We start from the raw sequence: 17,234 nt of genomic DNA, 5'->3' as shown, positions 1-17,234 counted from the left end.
GGTGACCAATGAGCTAAGATAAGGCGGGGATTTGCCTAGCAGTGATTTATAGATGGCCTGGAGCCAGTGGGTTTGACGACGAACATGTAGTGAGGACCAGCCAACAAGAGCGTACAGGTCACAGTGGTGGGTAGTGTATGGGGCTTTGGAGACAAAACGGATGGCACTGTGATAGACTACATCCAATTTGCTGAGTAGAGTGTTGGAGGCTATTTTGTAAATGACATCGCCGAAGTCAAGGATCGGTAGGATAGTCAGTTTTACGAGGGCATGTTTGGCAGCATGAGTGAAGGAGGCTTTGTTGCGAAATAGGAAGCCGATTCTAGATTTAACTTTGGATTGAAGATTCTTAATGTGAGTCTGGAAGGAGAGTTTACAGTCTAACCAGACACCTAGGTATTTGTAGTTGTCCACATACTCTAGGTCAGACCCGTCGAGAGTAGTGATTCTAGTCGGGTGGGCGGGTGCCAGCAGCGTTCGATTGAAGAGCATGCATTTAGTTTTACTAGTGTTTAAGAGCAGTTGGAGGCTACTGAAGGAGAGTTGTATGGCATTGAAGCTCGTTTGGAGGTTTGTTAACACAGTGTCCAATGAAGGGCCAGATGTATACAAAATGGTGTCGTCTGCGTAGAGGTGGATCTGAGAGTCACCAGCAGCAAGAGCGACATCATTGATATACACGGAGAAAAGAGTCGGCCCAAGAATTGAACCCTGTGGCACCCCTATAGAGACTGACATAGGTCCAGACAACAGGCCCTCCGATTTGACACATTGAACTCTATCTGAGAAGTAGTTGGTGAACCAGGCGAGGCAGTCATTTGAGAAACCAAGGCTATTTAGTCTGCCAATAAGAATGCGGTGGTTGACAGAGTTGAAAGCCTTGGCCAGGTCGATGAAGACGGCTGCACAGTACTGTCTATTATCGATTGCGGTTATAATATCGTTTAGGACCTTGAGCGTGGCTGAAGTGCACCCATGACCAGCTCGGAAACCGGATTGCATAGCGGAGAAGGTACGGTGGGATTCGAAATGGTCAGTGATCTGTTTGTTAACTTGGCTTTCAAATACTTTCGAAAGGCAGGGCAGGATGGATATAGGTCTGTAACAGTTTGGATCTAGAGTGTCACCCCCTTTGAAGAGGGGGATGACCGCGGCAGCTTTCCAATCTCTGGGGATCTCAGACGTTACGAAAGAGAGGTTGAACAGGCTAGTAATAGGGGTTGCGACAATTTCGGCGGCTAGTTTTAGAAAGAAAGGGTCCAGATTGTCTAGCCCAGCTGATTTGTAGGGGTCCAGATTTTGCAGCTCTTTCAGAACATCAGCTGTCTGAATTTGTGTGAAGGAGAAGCGGGGGGGGGGCATGGGCAAGTTGCAGCGGAGGGTGCAGAGTTGGTGGCCGGGGTAGTGGTAGCCAGGTGGAAAGCATGGCCAGCCGTAGCAAAATGCTTGTTGAAATTCTCGATTATTGTAGATTTATCGGTGGTGATAGTGTTTCCTAGTCTCAGTGCAGTGGGCAGCTGGGAGGAAGTGCTCTTATTCTCCATGGACTTTACAGTGTCCCAAAACTTTTTGGAGTTAGTGCTACAGGATGCAAATTTCTGTTTGAAAAAGTTAGCCTTTGCTTTCCTGACTGCTTGTGTATATTGGTTCCTAACTTCCCTGAAAAGTTGCATATCGCGGGGGCTATTTGATGCTAATGCAGTACGCCACAGGATGTTTTTGTGCTGGTCAAGGGCAGTCAAGTCTGAGGAGAACCAGGGGCTATATCTGTTCTTAGTTCTGTATTTTTTGAACGGGGCATGTTTATTTAAGATTGAGAGGAAATTACTTTTAAAGATTGATAGGATTGATAATGTCTCTGTCTGTAAAAGCCTTTCAGTTTCCAATTATAATAAATGAAATACACATATAGAAAGTGCTCATATAAAAAATGCCTAGCTTTAACTGGCCTTAACGAACTGCAAAAATCTCTGAAGCTGGAGACTCTTATCTCCCTCACTAACTTTAAGCATCAGTTGTCAGAGCAGTTTACCGATCACTGCACCTGTACACAGCCATTCTGAAATTAGCCCACCCAACTACCTCATCCCCATATTGTTATTTATTTTGCTAATTTGCACCCCAGTATCTCTATTTGCACATCATCTTTTGCACATCTATCATTCCAGTGTTATTACGAAATTGTAACTATTTTGCACTATTTTAGACCGTAAACTCTCCTTCCAGACTCACATTAAGCATCTCCAATCCAAAGTTAAATCTAGAATCGGCTTCCTATTTTGCAACAAAGCCTCCTTCACTCATGCTGCTAAACATGCCCTCGTAAAACTGACTACCCTACCGATCCTTGACTTCGGCGATGTCATTTACAAAATAGCTTCCAACACTCTACTCAGCAAATTGGATGTAGTCTATCACAGTGCCACCCGTTTTGTCACCAAAGCCCCATATACTACCCACCATTGTGACCTGTAAGCTCTCGTTGGCTGGCCCTCACTACATATTAGTCGCCAAACCCACTGGCTCCAGGTCATCTATAAATCACTTCTAGGCAAATCCCCGCCTTATCTTAGATAATTGGTCACCATAGCAACACCCACCCGTAGTATGCGTTCCAGCAGGTATATCTCACTGGTCATCCCCAAAGCCAACACCTCCTTTGGTTGCCATTCCTTCCAGTTCTCTGCTGCAAATGACTGGAACAAACTGCAAAAATCTCTGAAGCTGGAGACACTTATCGCCCTCACTAACTTTAAGCATCAGTTGTCAGAGCAGCTTACCGATCACTGCACCTGTACACAGCCCATCTGTAATTAGCCCACCCAACTACCTCACCCCCATATTGTTATTTACATTGTTATTTATTTTGTTCATTTGCACCCCAGTATCTCTATTTGCACATCATCTTCTCCAGTGTTAATACTAAATTGTAATTATTTTGCACTATGGCCTATTTATTGCCTTACCTCCATAACTTACTACATTTGCACACACTGTATATAGATTTTCTATTGTGTTATTGACTGTACGTTTTGTTTTTGTTTATTCCATATGTAACTCTGTGTTGTTGTTGTTTTTATCGCACTGCTTTGCTTTATCTTGGCCAGGTCGCAGTTGTAAATGAGAACTTGTTCTCAACTGGCTTACCTGGTTAAATAAATGTAAAATAAAAAATAAAATAAAAAAAATAATATGGCAAGTGTAAAAATATGACCTAACTATTAGTGCCGTGGTGTGTTATTCAATAGCTTGTCAAGATGCCTGCAGTTCTTCGTGTTTTAGTTGTGCACATGATACAAATGCAGGGTTCATCATAGCAACAATGCTAACTAAGCCTTAGCATGTTTTTGGTAATGGTATCAGCTGTACTCACTGAGGAATATAACGCTGTAATGAATGTGGCCTTTGTTCATTGTGGGTGTGGGCTAGAGGATGGGTGGTATCTGGGTGTTCGCGTCACAGGTTAGTCCTAGCTGTCAATTACAAAATAAAACGTCTACAACTTTATATTTTAGGCAGAACTTGGAAGGCATGTTGACAGGGAAATTAGCCTGGAATCCGCAATTCTCTAGCGACTGTAATGGTTATGCATGAATGGTGCCGCTTTCGTCGTAGAGCCTTTTTCACGAGGACGTACACTAGGAGAGAGGAGAGCTAGCTAGTGGGCTACCGCTAGCTAGCTGATTTAGGAGAGAGCTAGCTAGTGGGCTACCGCTAGCTAGCTGACTTGCTAAGTTAGCTAGCTAAGAAAGTGAAAGAAGACGGCAGCTGAACAGAAGCTTGACCAACTTACTCAGACCTATGCGACTAATATCAGGTAGTTATTTATTTATCTAGCTAGCCTTTCACTTATTTTGTTCACCTCACAACACAGCGATACATTGAGCTAATGCACTGCAATTTGCATGAATTAAACATCTAGTGACCGCAATACGGACCAATGAATACGACCCTGGTTGTGGCTGTATACAGTAGCACTGTTTTCTAGGCAATGACTTTGCTCTCAAAATTCGTGTAGCTAGCTTGGTTAGGCTAACGTTACTTGTGCTTGTGGCTAAACTGGAAAGTGTGCTACTGGCGACAATGTTGCCGAAGTTCGAAGCATTTTACACGTTTATTGTCGAGCACACGTTTGCTGTGTCATGCGTTGCAGAGAACTAGGGACTGTGCTGACAAGTTATGCATGATTATGTAGCTATCTGCCTCCGCAAGAAAGGGCACTACACCAGACAGGGGAGAAGCTGTCCATTTACCAGTTATGTTTAAAATCCTCATTATTTTGAACTCTAGGCCAGGGCAAGTAATTGTACTCATTAGCACACGCGTTCGTACCGATGAATGGCGAGGAAGAGTCCGATTTTTGTCTGCATCCCAATATTTGCGTTATTGGAGTGAAAGGAAATCTCACACTTGTCAGCTGGCCTAGAATGCCAGTCGTAATTTTAATGTCATATGAGCTACGTTTAGACTAAAAATATTCAATTCATTTTATTTTTTGCACATTATGTCTTCTAAAAACGGTCACCTCAATGGCATATATTGCAGGAGAGAGGGGACGTTTTATATTTCCACTGGAATAGGGGAAATTGAACCACAATTTATGTTGGTCGATATATACGAAAGGGTCATAGTTTGCTGACAGCAGCATATAGTGCAGGAGAACAAGATCAAAAGTGGATGGTGGTTTTCTGGTATGTGCGCCTCAACCCTCCTAGGCAGTCAGAACCAGCTGGCCAGGTGAAGAATGCTAATGAATAATTGAAGCACATGCAGCGTATGATCGGCATGCTCCAGGAATGTGTTCTGGAACAATGAGGCTTCTCTCAAACACTGCTATTTTATTGGTCCAAACGATATCTGGATAATACTACAAATTCCTGATTGCTTATAGAGTTAGGCCATTCCAGGGAGAGCTGGGGTTATTGTATGGGCCACTGCAGTAGCTAGGCTACGGTCTCCTGTGATAGTGTTGATCAGCTTGACACAATGGCCTGTCCTCACATCCATAGATCTGGAGATTGAAAAATGATTTTGCTCAAAGCACATGGAACTGTGGAACGTAGTAGCCTATGTTAAACAGTAAATTGGTTTGTATCAGACTGAAGCTGCATTAGGCTGTACTGTACCAATGCTCCTTTGTACTGTAAACATGTGTTGATGTTGACACTGTAGACTCTGAGTGAACATGGGGTGTTCCCTATTGTCCGGCTGTCGCTCTGTGGGTCCTGTCCTATTTTTTGTTCATGTAGGCCTATAGGGGTAGAGAACAGTATGTAGTTATGACATGGTATCATAACATGGTATTTTTTGAGTATTAGAACATACTGTACAAGTTTAAAGTGCCAGTTATGGCATAGGTTAAAATATATTGGGCTTAGGTCTAGGGATATTAGAGAAACAATAGACTGTCTCCAAATCACTAGAATCTCCCTGTTGGTGACCAGTCATCTAATCAGTTGCCTTACCCAATTGTAATCGGCATCACATTGTTTGTATTTGGATAAGCGATTAGAACCTTAGAGAATATTGTTGTTGCTTCATCCAAGTAGCCATTTTGTCTGGATTTCAGATTCTTGTGGATTTAATGGTCGCAGATGCAGGTTTTGCAATGTTGGTATTGTAGTTCCTTGGACTCTTGAGGGTCGAGGTGAGGACACATGACCAGTCATGGACCTCAGTCAAAGAGCCAGTAGCTCTGAGGACCTTTTTGAGTTTACTGAAAATCAAATTCTTCATGAATCATAATCCCTCTTCTGGGAAAAGGAGGTCAAGGGAGTGGGTGGCTGTTTCTTAGTACAGTGTAAACAGGGAGCATGGACCCCAAGCTCTCAGTTGATACTATGTAATAGTGCTGCAGTTGATCCATGCCTGTCCTCAGGCTACTCAACTATACTCTCCACCACTGGACACTGCAGGGCAATGACCCCTACACACATACGCTGCTAGTTTCTAGACTTTGTCAGTCTTTCTATTTGTGTTTTTGCATCGCTCATCACAAATGTTCTTCCTCCTCCTCTCGATAGCGTGCATTCACCCACAGGTCTCCCTCACCCACAGGAACCTCTAGCTCCATCTTTACAATCCTATTTTCTTTCAATTCTTACCCACAATTGCACATTTAATCCCCTTGTAAAATTTCTAGTTTCTGCTCTTTTACCACCATCTCCTTTTCAATTGCTCTCTCCCTTGCCCTCCTGTCCCTCCTCTGCCACCCTGTTTTTCTTGCATCCCTTCCATCCTCCACTTCTTCTCCTATTCCCTCCGTCCTTCCGGCCCCCCTCTACATTCCCCCCTGCCAGTCTAGGGGTATTGTGTGTTCTGTACAGTAACAGTACATGCCTCTCACCCTCTCTCTCCGTCTCTCTCCTGGTGTGGTATACTGTAGGTGAGTGATGGAGACGAGAGAGTTGACCGTGGTGGCTGGCAGCTTCGTGGGGTTTCAGTTGCTCTTCTCCGTGGCCAGCCCACTGTTCTCCTCAACCTTCACCCCTGGCTACAGCCGCCTGCCCCCCACCAAGCTCACTGAGTGGAACTCCAGGTACAATACCCTTCCAACAGGCCTCTCTAGCAGGTTTCACATTATAGACTAGTACTGTACCCACTCTGCTGTAACCCACCTCTATCAGACATTAACCCAGGCACACTGATATTCATGTGAAATCTGAGGTCTGAAATGATCAAAATCAGTCAAAATGTAGGCTAACAATTTAATGATTGTGTAGATATTTATTCTCTACATTGCTAGTGGACTGGTTTTGCGTTCAAATTGTTTTATTGTGCTGATACTGCAGCTCTAATCAGACGGGTCTTAATTATCTATCTACAGTATCGTCATTTAGGTTGTCATGGGTCATCTTATCAACATTCCATAGTACACGTCAGGGGCTGGGCTTTGAATTCAAAGACCAGAAACGTGTAATTAGTTTGGGGTTAAGTTCAAAAGTTAAGTTCAGGAGATGACTGAAAATATTGTGGTGTTTGATGCAAGAAACCACTTTACAAAATAAAATGCATTATTGTTTCCATACCATTATTACAGAGAATCAGACAAATTATGCTACCCTCTGCCTTATGGCTACTTAGCTTATACAAGCCTGTCTCAAAATACAACACTAGACGTTCTGCCTACAACAAAATATGTTGCATAGTTCGTTTTGTTTCGGTATGTTGCATTGAAAGTGGCTAATACTGCGTTGATTCGATCACAATTGCCACAGTAAAGGGAAACGTTGATATTGTTAACAGGGAAAACTATAGAACAGTGGTCACCAACCTTTTCTGAGTCAAGATCACTTTCTGAGTCAAAATACAAGCCGAGATCTAGTGCTCAGATTATTTTTAAACATGACTTAAAAAACGTAAGCCTATGCAACATTAACCAATTAAAAACAGTACTGTAGCAATGAGGTTTGTGCGGTAAGCTATAGGCCCAATACATTATCGGCACATATTGGCTTTGCTTGAATTGCCCTGCCAATGCATTGTTGTTCGGGACATTTTTTAAACATTTTATATTTCAAAATTCAAGGTAGGCTATATGATCACATTGGTAATAGATCCGTTGTTGTATTAATTGTGAGGCACAGCTGAGTAAGCATACATTTAAATAATTAGCTTTTTATTTTACTGGGCTGATGGTGCCTGCATCTGATGGTCAGTCTCAGCGGAGGGAGAGAGCAGCAGACTGAGGGTCCGCCTCTCAACATCCCTCCGCTCTCCCTTTCCTCCACTGACACTGACCAAAAAGGGACACCGTCTTCCAGCTGATGGCTGCATTGTTATAGTCGCACCGCATTATTTCTGTGTCATGCATAAATTCATGTTGTTACTCTTATGAACAGAGAAAGTGAAATATTATTCGATATTAAAAAGACCCAAGCCGCTAATAACAACAACGCAAGCCTATAGATACACTTTCCTACCCATTCATTACTGCTGCAGTGCTTGTTGTAGCGCTGAGTGGAAATAGGAAGAACACACATTTTATGGCTTATAAGTGTTGAATACAAAGTGTTGACAGTGCTGAGTAAGAACTTCAACATGAACTCACTCATAAAAACAGCATCTCTTTGCTGTATTCGTTGACAGTCTCTCTAGTCATGGTTTTGAATTCTCACAGTATCAACTTTGCTGTAGCTTTCTTTTATGCCTGCTACGTTACTGCCGTCACGGTAATCTGAGCCAGTGGTAGACCTATAGTGCGCTTGATTTGCTCCGGGCCCGCCGGGAAGGCAGAGTTTGTGACCTCAGACATATAAAATGGTTCAAAATGGCAACAGTTCGCCTACCCGGCGCGCAGGGCAGCTGAATCAGGTGCACCTACTGCCAACAGCCCGAGACGAATAAAAAAGAAAAATAGGAACACAACGCTTTATCATTGGGTTTTTTACAGAAATGTTTGGCGATCGACTAGGAATGCCTTGGAGATCTACCAGTCGATCGCAATCTACCTTTTGGTGACCACTGCTAGAAAGTTGAGTGAAGTTCAATCTTTGCTTCTCTCTGTGGGCTGATATTTCTTCTGAGTGGCAGTCCTGGGGAGCAGCACAGCAGTCCCAGGGCTACTGTGTGCCCGCGCGCAGCTAAGAGGGAACATTGCCCTTTACCCCCCTGAGCCTCAGTTCATACAGGGGGTCATGCACACTGAACACTGCTACAGGATGTGTGTACCATGGCATAACAAGCCAAAGGTCAAGCACTGATAGTGGCTGCAGTTGGATTCAAAGTTAACCTTGATTGCATAACGGCTCCGAGTGTGTCAGTGTGTTATTTATTTACGCCTTAGTTGTAAAGGGGCACAGATAATATTTACAGAAAGCTGCACAGCAGGGATGTAAGCCTGAGGCCTGAGGCATAGACTAAGGAACACAACGTCACTAGCTAGATGTTCAATTCAAGTGGGCGAGAGGGAGCGTAAATGCACTTGCCCCTTCTGTTTCATAAGCGACTGTCGTTGACCCCCCAAAAATTCCACTCCTTCTTGGTCAAGGCTGTAATACGCTGTCACAGTCACTTTATAACGGTGACACTAAAATAAAATAATGGTACTCGTACAGTGGCTGGTCTGTGGAGCCAGTGTTGCCAGGCCTGTGGGACAGCTGGTGTGCCCAGGGTCTGGTGACGGTGAGGGGACTGTGTGTGAGGGGAGATAAGAGCCGTGGGAGCACTGGAGTTCTCTTCACTAGCCCAGATAAAGATTCCCGGAGGTCAACGAGACCTGATAATGGTTACACACACACACAAACACACACGATTCTCCTTCATATTAGTTCCATTGCCAAGGTTCTACACGGCCTAAATGAGCTTAGGTTTCTTCATTGTGTTCTCAGTGCTATAAAGGATGTTATTGTTATGTTACTTGAACTGCTTATTAGTATTACTGCTGCCGTGGTGGTAGTCTTGCGTCATTCTTGCATCATTCTCTGCCAATGCACTAACTGTCCCTGTTTCTGTGTGCTTGCCCAGATTGGTGTCCACTGTCCATGCTCTGATCGTGGGCCTCTTCTGTCTCTACATCCTGTGGTTTGATGATGCTATCAACGCAGACCCTGTCTGGTAAGATGAACTGAAATACTATCTGCTGTCTGTCACTCCATCAGCCATGGCTACTAGCCTACCCCAAGAGGGAGGGAAGGAATCAGAAGGGAGGGAGGGACGATCTATACATTAGGGGAATGATGGCGCTGCCATTCCCCACTGTCAGAGAGAAGTAGAGGAGAAATCTCAGTGGAGTCTACAGAGAGGTGTATATTCAGTGGATTTGTCCTTTCATTGTCTTTTCTATGTTTTCTCTCCTACTGCTGACTGTGTGATTTACATCATTGAATCCTGAAAGAGAGGAATGGTAATTTACCCCTATCCCTCACTCACTCCCTCCCTATCGCTTCTCTTTCTCTGTCTTCTACTCTCTCCTTCTGTTTCTCGTCCTCTCTTGCTCTGATCAGACAGGCCAGAGTCCTGCCAACAAGGCTCCTTTTCATAGCAAACAACAGCAGCCCAGTCTACAGCCCCCCTCTTCCTTCTGGTGTCCCCCCCCTACCCTGAGTCCCCCTGACCCCCCCACCCCAGCAGCACCCCACATCTCTGGCTGCATGATCAATACAGCACTTCCCTCGCTCTCATTGTCTGTCTGTCGCTGATGGAGCGGAGAAAAGGGAAAGCAAAGGGCCAATGGGGAGGAGCCCTGCCACCACCCTTCATCTGCTCTGTCCTAATGTCTCACATTTAGACTACTCTCTTTTTCCTTCTCTGTTCTTTGTTGTTCCTTTACTTTCGTAGGGTTTGTTTCATAGGGGTGTGATTGTCTGTGTAGTATTGGTACTATCCTTTTGTGTCATTTACGTATTTGCTTTCCTGCCAATCTCTTTTAGTTTCTTACTTTTCCTCTATTTAGACTGGTAGCCATGTTATTTTGCTAGCGCTGTAGCTAGTTCCTCTTATTGCAACACTGAATGGCGTAAGCATTAAATCTTCAGACAATCTGATTGCATTACAGCGTCATTTAGACATGCCACAGACTGGCATTGTGCTGGGCTTCACAGAATTAACCGCCCTAAAACCTGCATTGTGACAGATTCAGCTTCTCGCAACATCACTCTGGTGGTTCTGCCTGGGTTTTGTCATCGTAATCCAATCAATCTGAAGCGTTTATCTGAGTTTGAAAAGTGCGATGTAACCAGTGGGAGCAGAATACAGACTCAATTGGTTTTAAACAATGGTGCTCAGTTGGTTGATCAGAGTTCACTGATGTAACCCCAGGTGTGGCTTACTGTAAGATTAAGATCACTTTATTGGTCAAATGCACACAAGGTCCAACTGAAATTTGACTTCCGCTTTTTAACCCAATCTCTCTGAAAGACCCATACATACACATAAATATACAGGTTTTGGAGAGATACCACACTGTTGTTGTAGGTGGTTAAGTGCCTTGCTCAAGGACACAACGGCAGGCAATGAAATCTAGGATTTGATGCCAGCAACCCTCCGGTTGCCAGCACACTTCCCGACAGATTTTTCCCGTCGGACCCGGGATTCAAACTGGCAACCTTCCGGTTGCTGGCTCGCCTCTAACCGCTAGGCTACCTGCCACCCTGCCGTACCTGGATCAGTGATGTAATCGGATAACCTTTGGACCCATCTCATCCTGACCTGAAGTTTATCTCTTAGTTTTAACTGATTCACAAGTTTATCTACGAATGGCTTTGATTCTCTATATGGACAAGGGTGAATAGATTAGGCTGATGGTGGGCTCCTGGATGTACAGTAGACATGATAAAGTGGAGAAACGATTGGCTGCACATGACATTGATCGTGGTTACATGAGTCTAGAAGTGGGGGTCAGAGAGGATGTTGCACTCAGACATACACAGACTGGGTGCAAGCCTGGTACATTGGGGTGAAGAAGGTTGGGAGAGGTGAGGGAGGGTGGTGTCATGTGGAGCCCTCCTCTCCTGTGTAATCCAGAGAGCACGTCGTGGTGTGCTGTTACAGAGGAGCCATGACCCAGCCCGCAGCAACAGGATCCCTGTGATGGAGAGAGGCCAATATCAGTTAAAGTGTCACTTTACTGAGGCAGACACACATTATGAACACAGTCACTTAGCAGATGCTCTTGTCAAGAGCCACTTGCAGTACAGTCAACACACAGGCCTAGGCAGTAAATGTGGCCCATGTGATACAATGAACCTATAACCATGGCATTGCCAAAACCTTGTCCAAGCAACTGAGCCATGCAGTCCACTCCTACAGTCAAGAGAACAGTGGTACTCATTCTTACAGTATGTACTATATGCAGGCTACTACTCACACATGTACACACATCCTGACACGTATTTGTCCAAGAGCACACAAGGATAAGGCAGGCAAACAGAAACACACCCTCTATGTGAGCACAACGCATTTGTCAACACAGTGCTGTTTAAACTGGACCTTCCCTGGACACAGTTATATTTAGTAGTAGCAAGACTATGACTCATGACATGGCCATTACTCAGTAGACCAGTCCAACAAGTCGATCGCAAGCTGCCAGTAGCTCGCAGCCCACCTATGAGTAGCTTGTCAAAAAATTCTGAAGGTACATGCAATTTTCACGTGTTCCACCGCAAACTGTCATAAACAAACCTCACAAGTATTAGACACCCAGCTACTATCTAATCAACGCAACGTTGACATTATCCCACCCCTGGTTAGCCACTATTGGCTTAAAAAGCCAAGCCTAGCACAATATCTGCCAATCAATTTCCAGCAATATTGCCCGTGTCTGTGTGTGGTAAGCGCGTTTGTCTATCACTCCGTGTGTAGCCAGTAGATGTGATAACCGTCTTGTGGGTTGACAGAAATACTTTCCTCAACCTTTTCAATTAAATGTTAAATGACCAGATGCGCAATTAAAGGGGAATTTCACAAAAAAAGCATTTGACAGTAAACATAATGCACTACTTTCTCTTGTGCAGTAAGGACCCGAGAAGAGAAGAATGTGCCTATTTGAAAGCTAGAAAATAAATTGTAGCTTGTGACGTTTCATTTAAAAAAAAGTAGCTCTCATGCTAGTAAAGGTTGGAGACCCCTGCAGTAGACTTTGCAATAATACATTATGTAGAATGTTTTGTATGTAGAATGTTTTGTAGACTTCAGTACATTTCTGTGAAATTGTAAGTAGCTTTTGTTTCTGTTTTAGTTTTAGCATTAATCTGTAATGTGGCAACTGTTATTCTGAAAGAACACTTTGTTTTGTTTTTGCTGTACAGGGGGGAGCCTGGACTAGTGAAACTTAATGTGGCCATAACATGTGGTTATTTGCTCTATGGTGAGTCTCTCTCCTCATGTTTATCCTCTTGTATAATAATAATAAGCCATACACATTTCTCTGTGGACAGTAGATGGAAATAATAAGCTGTGTGCTAACCACCCACTTGTTGTTCTGTGTAGACCTTGTGCTTCTGGCCACCAACTGGAGCACAATGGGGGACAGCTTTTTTGTCTGTCACCACTTGGCGGCGCTCTATGCATATGGTTATGTCTTGGTGAGTCTGGTGGAATAAATACCATGAGCACAATGGCTATTATTAGATGGTTATTTGGTTCCTTTGGGTTTTGTTATTCAAATACTCAGTGTTCTTTCTAAAGGTGTTGCACGTTTTAGTTTGTTTTAGTTTATTTCTGCCCATGTCTATTTGTGGTAATACATCTTTATGCTCTGCAGTCTCGTGGCGTGCTTCCCTATTTCGCCAACTTCCGTCTCATTTCAGAGTTATCCACACCTTTTGTGAACCAAAGGTAAGCTAGCTCCACTTTTACTACATTTTTATGAATACTCCTTCTCCTGTTTATCAGCCCCTATCTCTGTCAGTGTTGACATTATTCCTGTTCTCCTCCATGTATAGGTGGTTCTACGAGGTGCTGAAGTACCCTCGCTCGGACCGCTTGGTGGTGGCCAACGGCATGGCCATGGCAGTGGTCTTCTTCATGGTGCGCATCTTCGTCATGCCGCCCTACTGGGCCCGGGTGTTTGCCACCTTCGGCACGGAGGCCTTTGAGCGCCTGGGCATCGGTGCTCAGGTGGCCTGGATCACATCCTGCATCGCCCTAGACATCCTCAACACCATCTGGATGTACAAGATCGCCCGCGGCTGCTACAAGGTTATGATGGGCGCAAGCGGCAGGAAGGCCAAAGAGGTCTCCCCGCTCAAGCAGAACCATGTGAATACCCACACAGACTAAGAGATACTGGCAGGAGGGGGGACATAGACAGAGACTCTGTGAAAGCGAGACAGGACTTCAAGGGCTCTTATAGCCCCTACTAGCCCCAGCCTTGCTATTCTCTCCATCCCCTGAAATCACGTAGCAGAATGGGGTCAGGTCCTGATCAGATTCAGCCTCACAGAATGAGACTGGTTCCACACTAGCTTCTGTACCTCAGTGTTTCATCGATGGTGTGGTGGTACCCTGGCTGGGTTTGGTTGGAGATGGCAGAGTAGCTGTTAAGTACACTCATTCTTGTTCAACTTCAACCTAAGCCCAGTCATCTGAAGTGCCTGTGATGGACAGGTAGAAAGCAATAAAAGAAGAAAACGTACCCTGGCTCTGTCAGAAACTCACCCTCTCCTCCGGCCACCATCCTTTACCCTTTTCAGTTCCATGACCCGTCCACCCAGAGGAGAGCCTCCTGCTTGGCCCACAGAATAAGGACCTCTTAGTGTGCCAGTTTATGCTAGTTTGACAGACAGAGGCACCACAATGCCTCTTACTGCATTTGATGTGGCCTCCTTTTTATGAACACCACCTACATCGCCACCAGACTGGTCCCCCACTCACAGCAACAGTTCAGATTGAATCACCACTGGATTTCCCATCGACATTCTGGATGCACATCCAGGGGAAATGGAGACAGGGATGTGGGGATTGGATCCTACCGCTGCCGCTAACTCTCCAGAATCATTGTTTTTCATTGGATGCTTTTGCCTCATCTCATCCAGGGTCTGGCTCTGCTCTGTTTGGGACTCTGGGGTCTCAGTTATCCCATTTGTTCCTCCTGTTACTCAACCTCAAAACCAGGAATTGACATCAATGCGTCTTAACTTCACTACACTATCATAACCCTCTGTCACAGCGGAGCGGTTAAATCCATCCAGTTTGATGCTTCTGTTCTACCTCTCCCCTGCCTTATAATGACTTGTCAGTCCCTCCATATGAAAATAATCACAATGAGTTTTTTTCTCCTTCTGTAAAGATGTTTTAGCCTTTGAAAAGATCTCATCCATTATCTCTAGTTCAGTGGACTGGAAAGGATGTTTTCTCTCTCTCTGGAGATTTTCCCAGCCACTGCAGTGTAACACTACTGTTAAACACCACACTTGTTCTAGTGTGTCTATCTGAGGCACCGCTGGGGCTTTTAACTTCCATTTCTCTCTTCTATTTTCTGTGTTTTTGTGAGAACTGAATTTGGAACAAGAGCGGGTCCCTTTTGGGGGGAAGCATTCTCCTGGCTTAGGTGCTTTTCCGCCTACAGAATGTCAGCCATAGGAATGCTAGACTTATGCTGTTCAAAATAGTTTATATAGATATTCATGTATGATCAATTATGAATTACCAATCTGACAACAGCCATAAACTGGCAATGTTATACTGTAGCTGTAGCTATGTGCTCTCATACTGTATAACTCAGTTGGAAATCTTCCTTTCAAATCAAGTTGATTTGATTTATTCAAATCACTGAGAGCATGTTAAGAAAACGTTGGATTATGATGACTTATAGTCTCCCATCACTAGTTTGGATCACTAAACAGGATAAATAAGAATTGCATTAATCTATGGGTTCCTCTGCAATTCATTTTAATCAGTGCATTTTATGTTTTTCACCCAACTGTATTGAGTGCATGTTAAGTGTTTTGTTTTCTGTCCCCCTCCTGTCCATAAAGCGTTGAGATCGTTTGCGACGGGGGTCTGAAATGTTCGACTTTTCACTGTGGAATTAAAGCACACTCCCCATGATGGAGCAATAACTTTTTGAGCCCCCTCCATGTACCACCGAGGAGGGTTGTATTGTTGTGCCTTTACGCAAACAGGAAATCTAATGCAGTCAGGTAGAGATTAACATGACATTTTAATGTAAAACTAGTGTTTGTTTTCCTTTTTTTCTTGCTATTGAAATCTCTTCTCTCTATGGATACTGTTATGTATATATTTTTGTACCCTGCACAATAATGAATCCAGACAAGTATTATCCAAAGTTGACCCCTCTGTAGGGCCTGCTTGTGTTTCTTCTGAATACGGGAGCAGGCCTCGATATGAATGTTGTGGTGGTTCTAGTGGTATTAGGAGGAGTGGGAAGTGGCTTAAAGAGGCACGCTGCTGGATATGACCAGGATGAAGATGAGATTGGAAATGTAATTCTTGACATGTAGTTATTTAGCTACTTCAGCTCGGTTGAGAAGCTAGTGGGATTTGGCTCACTCTTCTTACCCAGTCCTCCAATAATTCAAGCTGTGAATAGTGCAACATGTTTGTATCATTCATTAGTCAAGTACATGTGTAACCTGATAATGAGATTTCTGGTACTCCAGTAGGCTGTGGTGTGCATTTAAGTCAGCTTCGGATGCCTGTGAAAGAGGTTGTACTTATGTCCAATGTTAGCACAAACTATGAGTTGGATGTGTAGTGTTTGTCACTGACTGCAGTGCATCTGTGGTGTTGAATTGCAATGTAGACCTCTGAGTGATTTAAAATCGTCAAAGTTTTGGTTTTTGGAAATGAGGAAGTGACATGGCGGTTTCAGTAACATCAAGCCCGAGTGCACTTGAATCAGCAAGAAATAACCATGTGGCCTTTTATCTCTTTGAAAGGCTAACATTGTGTATTTAGAGAAGGTACAAATGGTCTCAGGCCCTGGTGAAAAATTAGGACATATTGTAGCTCCTGGAAGAACTGGTAGGACCGTTGCATTTATTTCAGCTGCATTGCAGGTATTTTCATCTCTTTGTAAGGTTGAACATAGCAGCATCACAATACTTTTAGCCATTTGGTACTAAATGCCATGGATTGGCCAGAAAATCTTGCCCCAGCTCTTTGTGGACTCTCTCGTATAGTCTTGCTTCACCTGTGGAGCATATTTGTAGACCGCAGCAGTCGCATCATTTATGTCACAAGGAGGTGCAGAGATGGAACAAATTAAGTCAAGAAAATAATTAATATAAAGTGATGATGATAGTGATGATGATAGTAATGAAACGAGTGAACACAAACTAATGAGGAAAAAAATCATAGATCAAATGTTGCCAGTGGTTTTGTTTTGTTTTTTGTTTTGTTTTAATTTCTTATTTTAATGCAATGCAATTTGTTACATTATTATTTTCTGAATATTTTAATGTGAAAAGAACAATACACAGGCCTTAGGGCCCCTGTCTCAACACCATGTGACTTGGATTGTCTACAATGACCACTACTAATGATGTCATTGTAGCACTGAAAGTTGAGACTTACTTGAAAGTTTTGCTCTTCAATAAATTTGAAGACAGATTATTTATTTTGTCTCAGTCATTGCTTTTTGGCTTCAGAGTAAGAATTCAAACACCATTGACTTTCACGTATTTTGTTTACACTGGTGTACACAAACTGAGACTATTTTATGAAAATACTGCATGTTGGATGCATCATATTATAGTAGTCAGAATGCGTACAGCAGTGTTCTGAGGTTGGGTGGTTCTAAGCCTTCTAAGGGATGTCTGGCTCAGTCCAGC

The 17,234-nt window shown here is 43.8% G+C and overlaps 1 protein-coding gene across 2 annotated transcripts; it reads left to right on the top strand.

Moving 5' to 3' along the window:
• The first annotated feature begins 3,431 nt into the window (after nt 1-3,431).
• LOC311101515 (TLC domain-containing protein 4-B-like) lies at nt 3,432-17,016 on the top strand. Of its 2 annotated transcripts, none has more exons than XM_084142661.1 (7): nt 3,432-3,817; nt 6,386-6,538; nt 9,466-9,555; nt 12,747-12,805; nt 12,928-13,022; nt 13,202-13,275; nt 13,383-17,016. In XM_084142661.1, exons 2-7 carry the CDS (start codon nt 6,393-6,395, stop codon nt 13,717-13,719), a joined length of 801 nt encoding a protein of 266 aa, XP_083998787.1. In that variant the 5' UTR covers nt 3,432-3,817; nt 6,386-6,392; the 3' UTR covers nt 13,720-17,016. The 2 variants fall into 2 exon arrangements, with proteins under 2 accessions (XP_083998787.1, XP_083998788.1); XM_084142662.1 differs by having other exon boundaries at nt 3,450-3,462.
• The last annotated feature ends 218 nt before the right edge of the window (nt 17,017-17,234 follow it).

This window comes from Coregonus lavaretus (assembly GCF_964263955.1).
Source record: "Coregonus lavaretus genome assembly, chromosome: 2".
In the NCBI taxonomy this organism is placed as follows: domain Eukaryota; kingdom Metazoa; phylum Chordata; class Actinopteri; order Salmoniformes; family Salmonidae; genus Coregonus; species Coregonus lavaretus.
This window is presented reverse-complemented; position numbering and strand designations above follow the sequence as displayed.

What these genes read in the sequence shown, in the direction of transcription:
- LOC311101515 (XM_084142661.1), top strand. Translation starts at nt 6,393, where the DNA reads ATGGAGACGAGAGAGTTGACCGTGGTGGCTGGCAGCTTCGTGGGGTTT. An exon ending in ATGTGGTTATTTGCTCTATG is followed by an intron (nt 12,806 to 12,927) that starts GTGAGTCTCTCT and finishes TGTTCTGTGTAG; the next exon opens with ACCTTGTGCTTCTGGCCACC. An exon ending in ACACCTTTTGTGAACCAAAG is followed by an intron (nt 13,276 to 13,382) that starts GTAAGCTAGCTC and finishes CTCCATGTATAG; the next exon opens with GTGGTTCTACGAGGTGCTGA.